Genomic DNA, 7,757 nt, shown 5'->3' with positions numbered 1-7,757 from the left:
TTCTGTGCCTGAACAGAGCCAGTTCTGCCCGAGACGCACCGAGGGCATCGCCTGCGGACACAGCCCGGCAGCACCCGAGGGGATGTGCTCTGGCAGCACGTCCTGGCAGCCTGCTGCCGCGACGGGCACGGTGACGCCAGCGCTTCGCCAGTGAACGCGAGCAGCTCCCCTCCTTGCGCTTGGTTCTTCCTCTGCTTGGTACAGCGATTCATCCCCGAAATGACTGACCCTCCCTGGCCCGCGCCGCTCCCGAGCGGTAACGAAACTTTCCTACCGGACAGGGGAGAAAACCCGGGGGGAACCAAGCGGCGCGGCAGCGCGTGGCGTGGCCAGGCTGAAAATCGCCCCCCGCTGCCCCGGGCGCCCGGCGGCCTGCCAGCCGCTGCCAACAGGCCCGGACCGCGGGCGGCGCGGAGCAGGCAGCCCCGGGCCGGCGGGAGGGACAGGACCCTCTGCCAGCGTGGGGTCGAGCCACGCTGACATATCCCGCGCGTGACGCGGGGCTCCCACCGGTGACACGCGTGGGGCTGCCAGCCCCGCGTCAGAGCCCGGCGTCCCCGAAGAGGCGCAGGCGCCCGCCCCTGTGGGTTTTAATTGTGCCGCTAATGAGGTTCCTGACAGCGACGGGATGGCCGGGGCCGCCGGCGCGGGGCGGGCGGTGCCCGGTCAGGCCGCGCCCGGTGCCGGCCCCTCCAGGCCGCCCCGCCGGGGGAGCGGGGCCGACCCCGGCCCGGGCGGGGGGAGCGGCGGGGGCGGGTCCCTCCTGGGCCCGGCCCCGCCCCCGTTGCCACGGCGACGTTGTCAGCAACCCTCCGGCAACGCCCCCTCGCCCCGCCTGGGCCAATGGCGCGGCGGCGCCCGGCCTGCTCGCCGGTGACGTCATGGCCGGTGAAAATCCCCCGTGGCCGCGGGAGCGGCGGTGGCGGCGGCGCGGCCCCGTGGCCCGGCCCGCAGCATGGCCAAGCACCACCGCACGCCGGCGCGCTCCGCCGAGCCCGTCATCGAGGTCAAGAGCAAGGTAAGCGCCCGCCGGGGCCGGGGCGGGGGCCGGGGCCGGTGATGCCGGTGCCGGTTCCGCCGGGTCACGGCCGGGCGCGCCGCCGCCGCCGCGCCGGGCAGCACACGTGGGGCGGCACCGCGCACCGGGGAGCGGCGCGGGAGCCAGGCCGTGCGGGCGCTCCGCTCCGCTCCCCCGCGCTGCGGCGGCGCTGCCCGGGGCCTCCCCGAGCCCGGCCCGGCCCGGCGGCCGCGGCGTCCCGCCAGCCTGGGCTCTGCCGGGCCGCGGGCCCGCTCGGCGCGGCCGGCACCGGCCATGGGAGCGTCGCCGGGGAGCGCTCGACAAACGCGTGCCCGCCCCGGTGCGCGGTGCTGGCAGCCCCGGTGTGCGGCGTGGCCCCGCCGCTGCGGGCGCGCTGGGTGCGCGGTCACCCCGGGCGCACGCCTCGCCCAGATGTGCTCTCGCCCAGATGTGCCCGCTAAGCAGGGCACGCACGTCCCCGGCTATGCCATCACCCGGCCGGGCACCCCCACCAAGGGATGAGCCCCCTGCTGTGCACCCAGATGCGTGCACTCGCACGGCTGTGTGGGCTGTGTGCTCACCCAGACGTGGTCTCCCCCAGATGTGTGTGCTCATCCAGATGTGTGCTTACCCGGCGCACTCTTGCCCAGATGTGTGCCCTCACCCAGCTGTGCCCACCCGCCCAGCCCTGTGCTCGCCCGTACGTGTGTGCTCCCCCGCTGCACCCTTGTCCAGCTGTGCGTTCACCCAGCTGTGCCCTTGCCTGCCTGGGGCCCCTGGTGGGGTGCACAGTGCCCTCCTTCCCGGGGTGCGCCGGCTGCCACCTGCCCCAGGAACAGACCGATCCCCCTTGGGCAGCATGATCCTTGCAGCGTTCCTCAGCCTGTTCTTAATTGGCTTCCCCTTTGTCGTGACTGAAGGAGGCAATAATTAATGCTGTTGCTCATCAGGTGCTACAGCAGCACCCGTGTCGCAGGGAAGGGCCTCCCAGCAGCATGGTGCCCACCGTGGCTGGCGGTACGGCCAGAAGGGCCTTCCTCCGCCACAAGGGCACCTCTCTGCCTCGTCACTTTGGTGTTGGGGCAGGAAAATGGCTCTGCTCCTTTTATTTTGCGTTTGGGACAGGTGCTGCCTGGGTTTTTGCCTTGGTGCTGCCGGGGCTCTGGAGCCGGCGGTGCCCGGCTCTGCCTGCCCCGGGGCAGCTCTGCGCAGCACCCTGCCTGCATCAGTCCTGCCGGCCAGAGCCAGCCCTGCCCAGCCTCACCCTCTTCCTCCTCCTCCTCCTCCTCCTCTGCAGTTTGACGCCGAATTTCGCCGGTTCGCCATGAAGCGCTCTGGTGCGGGCAGCTTCCAGGACTTCTACCGCCTGCTGCAGACGGTGCACCAGATCCCACGGGTGGATGTGCTCCTGGGCTACACGGACGTCCACGGCGACCTCCTGCCCATCAACAATGATGACAACTACCACAAAGCCCTGTCCTCTGCCAACCCCCTCCTCAGGGTCATCATCCAGAAGAAGGGTAAGCGGAGCTGGAGAAGTGCACTGGATCCAGAGAAGGGCACCGGATAAGTCCTCCCCATCAAGGGAAATGAGCCACGTCCCGCGGTACCACTGGTTCCACGTTTGGGCTGTGCCGGTAGTGGTGGCGGCCAGTCACACACGTGCCAGCCACCACTATAGTGGACCGATCCAGAGGTGGCGGCACCAGGAGGCTCCCAGAGCCCCGCTGGGGCTGTGGCACCCACGTGGGCTCTCCCTGGCAGCCCTTCCCCATGGCAAAGACACCCACGCCAGCCCAGCCCCGCGTACCCTGGCGAGCAAAGGCAAATCCTTGCGATTCACCCCTTTGAAGTCGCATTTTCCAGCAGGGCTTGTGTGGGCTCCCGGAAAACACTGTGTTACTCGCGTGAGCATTGTGCAGGGAGCCCCGTCTGGCTCCCTGCCCCAAGGCAGCAACAGCCATCATTTTGGCAGAGCTCTCGGGGTGCCATGGAGTTTTTGGTGGTGGGAAGAGGCTCATCTCCTCCCTGGCTGCCTGGGGCTCACCCTGACCTTAGTGGTGCATTCCCAGAGTGCAGCTTCCTCACACAGGAGCGTGAAATCAGTGTGATAGCAGCATCCCAACAAGGATGAAAGCCTCCTGGTGACAAACAGTCTGGGTATGTCTCCTCTTCACCGGGGAGACGAGCCCATCCCCGTTTAGTAGCACCGAGGCTTTCTCTTTAGTAGCACCATAAAGCAACAGTGCGCAAAGCTGGAGCCTGATCTAAAAGCCTCACTTTCCCCAGCATGGTGCCCAGAGCGACTCCCTATTTCCAGCTCATGTTAGTGGTACAAAGTCCCTGGGCGAGGGGTGATGCCAGTGGCCGGCCCCAGCTGCTGTGCCGGTTTTCCTGGGCCAGTTTTCCTGTGGCAGGATGGCGCCAGCGCCTGTGGTGTGCTCTGGGCCTGTGGCTGCCAGCGCTGAACGGCTGGACCCAGGCTGCGGCACGGAGAGCCGGCGTGGGGCTGGTTGTGCTGGGGCTTCCACAGGAGCATCGCTCCTGCTCCCAGAGCCACCTTGTCTGCTGCTGGGAAAAGCCTGTGAGGGCCTGTGGGTGACTGTGCTCAGCTGGCAGGGTGCAGAGAGTGGGCAGCTGTGGCCCCAGCACCGTGGGCAGCGCGATAAGGAGCATGAGGAGGCAGAGCCAGCACCCAGCTGTGCCTGTGGGAGAGGGGCCGTGGGGCCGGCAGCGCTGCAGGAGGCATGCGGAGAGGCCAGGAGCGAGCCTGGGGTGAGTCACAGCTGATTTAAAATGGATCCAGGTCATCCTGGGGCTGGGCTGTGGTCAAACCAGTCCAGGTCGGCGAGGAATGCGGCTGCAGTGCCTCTCTCACACACCAGGTGTGGGGAGCCACACACGCACGTGTGTACCTAGGTGTGCACCCATCGGTGGGCTCTGCGGCAGCTGGTCCTGATGCAGGGGGTCAAAAAGCAAAGGCCACAGCTTGGTTCCTCTCTGTGCCGTCACCCCATCGGGTGAAGCCATCCCCACAGGGCAGCCTGGCTGGGGACAGTGGCACTGGCCATCCTTAGCTGGGCTTGGCTCATGGGAAGGGCAGGGGAAAGCCCATCACATTGCCTGGGCCACCGGTGGGCTCGTCCACGGGGTGCTGGACCTGCCTGGCCCAGCTGCTCCATGCCCCTTTGAGAGGAGCTGTGCACTGAAATAGCTGTGGGAAAGCCTCTGCCGCCCTTCCCCGAGCTAAAAATACGCCAGGCTGTGTGTGCAGGGAGATATTTATAAGCCACAAGCCCTGGCAGGCTAGCTTAGCTAGGGAGAAACCCTGCATCCCCCAGGCTTGGGGGCATCCCCCATGCCCCTGCGGCTGGAGCAGGGTCTGGGTGCTGGTGGGGGACACCGTGGGGAATGCACCAGCAATGCAGCATCCAGATCTGGGCTCTCCTGTGGGAAGGGATGGGGAGAAACCAGAGAGGGTCCAGGGGATGCTCTCCAGCACCTGGTGGATGCGATCTGGAGAGGACTTGGCAGAGCTGGGCCCCAGGGAGCAGCCCCAGGGCAGGGTCAAGGAGGATGGAGTCAAACCCTGTGCAGTGGTGCCAGGTGGTGGAATAAGAGATAGTGGCACAAATCATGGTTTGGGATGTTCAAGGCCCCAGGGACGCTGCAGCCCTGGGATGGGTCTCCAGGAGGTGGGGAGTCTCTGTCCTTGGGGATGGCAGGGCTCTGCAGGACACTGCTGCAGCCACCCCCATCCCATGCCAGCGATGGCCCCGCTCCAGCAGGGCCAAGGGACTCTGGTGCTGTCTCACGGGGCTGGCCTCACCCTCGTGCAGAGGGGGGGTCCCTCTCCCCAAACCCAAACTGGGGCACAGCCGCTGTGGCTCCTGGGCCATCAGGGCTGGCAGCTGTAGTGTTAAGCTGCAGAGTTTGGCTTAAAGTGTGATTAAGGCTGAATCACTGCCTCGATCCCACTAATCCTGGCCTCGTGTACACTGGGTAATCCCAGGAGATGGGCCTGGTGGAGACAGGCTGCAGGAAAAGCTGGGGTGTGCTCTGGGGAGGAAAAGCTGGTGAGACCCATGAGCAGGGCACTTCTGCTGGCTCCCCTAACACCTGGGGCCAAGGGCATGTGGTTGCATCCCCAGGCAGCTGCGGTGCCTGACCCGTGTCCTTCCTTGCTCCCTACAGCAGAGTCTGATGCCAGCGTCTTCGCCTCGAACTCCTTGCAGCGGAAGAAGAAGGGTCTGTTGCGCCCCACGCACTACCGGGCCAAGCCTCACCTCCTCATCGGCATGCCCCAGGACTTCCGCCAGATCTCCTCCATCATTGACGTGGACATCCTGCCCGAGACCCACCGCCGTGTGCGGCTTCACAAGCACGGCTCCGATAAGCCACTGGGCTTCTACATCCGTGACGGCGTCAGTGTGCGCGTGGCCCCGCAGGGTGTCGAGAAGGTGCCCGGCATCTTCATCTCCCGCCTGGTGAAGGGCGGCTTGGCTGAGAGCACGGGGCTGCTGGCGGTGAGCGACGAGATCCTGGAGGTCAACGGCATTGACGTGGCTGGCAAGTCCCTGGACCAGGTGACGGACATGATGGTGGCCAATAGCCACAACCTCATCATCACCGTTAAACCAGCCAACCAGCGCAACAACGTCATCCGCAGCAGCAAGGCCTCGGGCAGCTCAGGCATGTCCACAGACAGCACTCCCAGCCAGCAGACCCCCAGCCCGGCCTCGCAGTACCTGAGCAACTACAGCACAGCTGAGAGCGACGAGGAGGGCGACCTCGTCATCGAGAGCGACAGCACACCCCACTACATCCCCGGGGGCTGCCCCAATGGGGGCCCCACGGACGGACCCCTCCAGCAGAGCCTGTCCCCACACAGCTCGCGGGGCTCCCTGCAGTCCTTTGGCAGCCACGACGGCAGCCCCGGCCGGGGCAGTGGGCGGGAGGACGGCACCCTCCTCACCCTATAGCCGCGGGTTCCCGTGCCACCCTTGGTGGCCGGCTGGGTTTCTGTGCAGCCAGGCTGGTCGTGGGCGCCGGGGCGATGACGGGGCCACCGGGCAGGGGCAGAGTGGGGCTGCCTGCTGCCCTCTCCCGCCACCCACATCCCCGGGAGCCCTGCTGCAGCACCTGCTCCCGCCAGGCACTGCCCCTCCGAGCCCCCTTTCCTCCCACCCCCCTCCTTCCAAGCAAGTGGGGTTTTTTATTGTTTTGTCAAAATATGCATCATCAATTAATATATTGCAATGGACAGTAAAACCTTTTCTAGAAAGCACCCCGCTTGTCCCTGGTTCACATAACTGCAGAGGCCAGACCCCAACAGCTGCGGGGTACAGCCCCCTCCAGGACAGCAAACAGCCCGGGTGCCATAGGACAGGGTAGGCATGTCCCCCACCAGCCCCACTGCCCTGTCCCACGTGCTGTGGCCCGTCCCATTGTGGGCCAGCATGAACCCCGCAACCAGCTCTGCAGGTGCCCCAGGAGGAGGGGGACAGCGGGTGGGGACCCCAGCCCTGCGCATGCAAGGCAGCGCCTGGCAGCGGCACCTTTGACCACGGGATGCTGGGGCACATCCCTCCCCCTGCACATCCCTGTCCCACGGCACATGTCCAGGCTGTTTTGGGCAGCGAGCCTGGCATGGTGGCCTGACACAATGAGCCTTGCCTGGCCCCCCCAGTTCACACCTTGTCCCTGCTGTGGTGCCCTCGCTACACACAGGACGCTCCAGTGACATCTGCAGGGAGCTGGGTGGCACCCGGGCTGGCAGCAACACCCTGGCTGTCACTCAGCCCCAGTAAATGCTGCTGGGGGTGGTGCAGCTCCATCCTTCTCCTCCTCCAGCCCGGAGCTCAGGGGGGCCGTACCCACCCTTCCTGCTCACCTGGGACTCCCAGCACCAAAGTGGTGGGCTGATGGTGGCTTTGGCCTTTTCTTTTTTGCTGGCCTGGCCCAGCCCCGGACCAGCACCTTCCTGCCCGCAGGGACAGAGCAACGCCCCAGCGGGAAGGTGCTGCTGGGCCCTGTTGGACCCACAGTGGTGACAGCTCCGCCTCATGTCCTCCTGTCCTGGCTGGGAACAGGCTGGGCTAGATAGTGGCTGGCTGTCCCCGGGGGCCTTCGCCCCCTCTCACCACACCTCCTGCAGCATCAACCTTCGGAACCAGCACCAACACCTCTGCCCCAACCGCTGCGGCCACTGGCGATGTTTGCTGGCGGAGCAGCCCAGGCACAAGGTCCGGCAGGTAGGGTGCACCTGAGGGCAGTGCTTTTCCAGCTCGTTCGCCCAAGCTGGACGCGGGTGCTCAGGGGGAGCGAGGGCACTGGCGCAGTGCCAGACCCTTCATGGCACAAGGGCTCTCCTGTGGTCCTTGGATTAAACTCCGTGGGAAGCGAGAGCAGATGGTGCTGGGTGCCCTGGCCTGGCTCCCACGGGGCAATGCTGGGCGCCCTGGGCTGGGTGCAGGCACAAGGGTGCACCCTGGCTGGCAGCAGAGCCAGTGCCCCCCCCCCCCGGGAAGCGGGGGGGCTGTGTCCCAGCCCTGCTGGGTGCAGGCAGGGAGAGCAGCAAGGGCTGAGGCTGGCAGCCCTGGGGCTCCTGAGCGGGGCAACACTCATGACACACAGCCGGAGCCCAGACAGGCAAGAGAGCAAAGCAGACAGCAAGGCTGGTTAGTCCAGACTTGTTTAGGGCAGGGAGGTACACGGGGGCTGGTGCCCACGGTCCCCA

At 66.5% G+C, this 7,757-nt stretch overlaps 1 protein-coding gene across 1 annotated transcript; it reads left to right on the top strand.

Annotated features, from left to right (window-relative positions):
- Window positions 1-932: 932 nt before the first annotated feature.
- On the top strand, window positions 933-6,273 carry PARD6A (par-6 family cell polarity regulator alpha). The gene is made up of 3 exons (XM_087739721.1): window positions 933-1,018; window positions 2,316-2,538; window positions 5,213-6,273. Exons 1-3 carry the CDS (start codon window positions 956-958, stop codon window positions 5,998-6,000), a joined length of 1,074 nt encoding a protein of 357 aa, XP_087595847.1. The 5' UTR covers window positions 933-955; the 3' UTR covers window positions 6,001-6,273.
- Window positions 6,274-7,757: the final 1,484 nt, after the last annotated feature.

The sequence above is a fragment of the Nipponia nippon genome, unplaced genomic scaffold (assembly GCF_047370975.1).
Source record: "Nipponia nippon isolate SJK-2023a ecotype South Korea unplaced genomic scaffold, ASM4737097v1 scaffold_7, whole genome shotgun sequence".
Classification (NCBI taxonomy): domain Eukaryota; kingdom Metazoa; phylum Chordata; class Aves; order Pelecaniformes; family Threskiornithidae; genus Nipponia; species Nipponia nippon.
Note: the sequence above shows the minus strand (reverse complement) of the source record. Positions and strands in the feature narration are given on the sequence as shown.

Excerpts from the sequence above, each read along its gene's own strand:
- PARD6A (XM_087739721.1), top strand. The coding sequence starts at position 956 with ATGGCCAAGCACCACCGCACGCCGGCGCGCTCCGCCGAGCCCGTCATC. Across the intron at positions 1,019-2,315 it reads TCATCGAGGTCAAGAGCAAG|TTTGACGCCGAATTTCGCCG; the intron begins GTAAGCGCCCGC and ends CCTCCTCTGCAG. Across the intron at positions 2,539-5,212 it reads GGTCATCATCCAGAAGAAGG|CAGAGTCTGATGCCAGCGTC; the intron begins GTAAGCGGAGCT and ends TGCTCCCTACAG.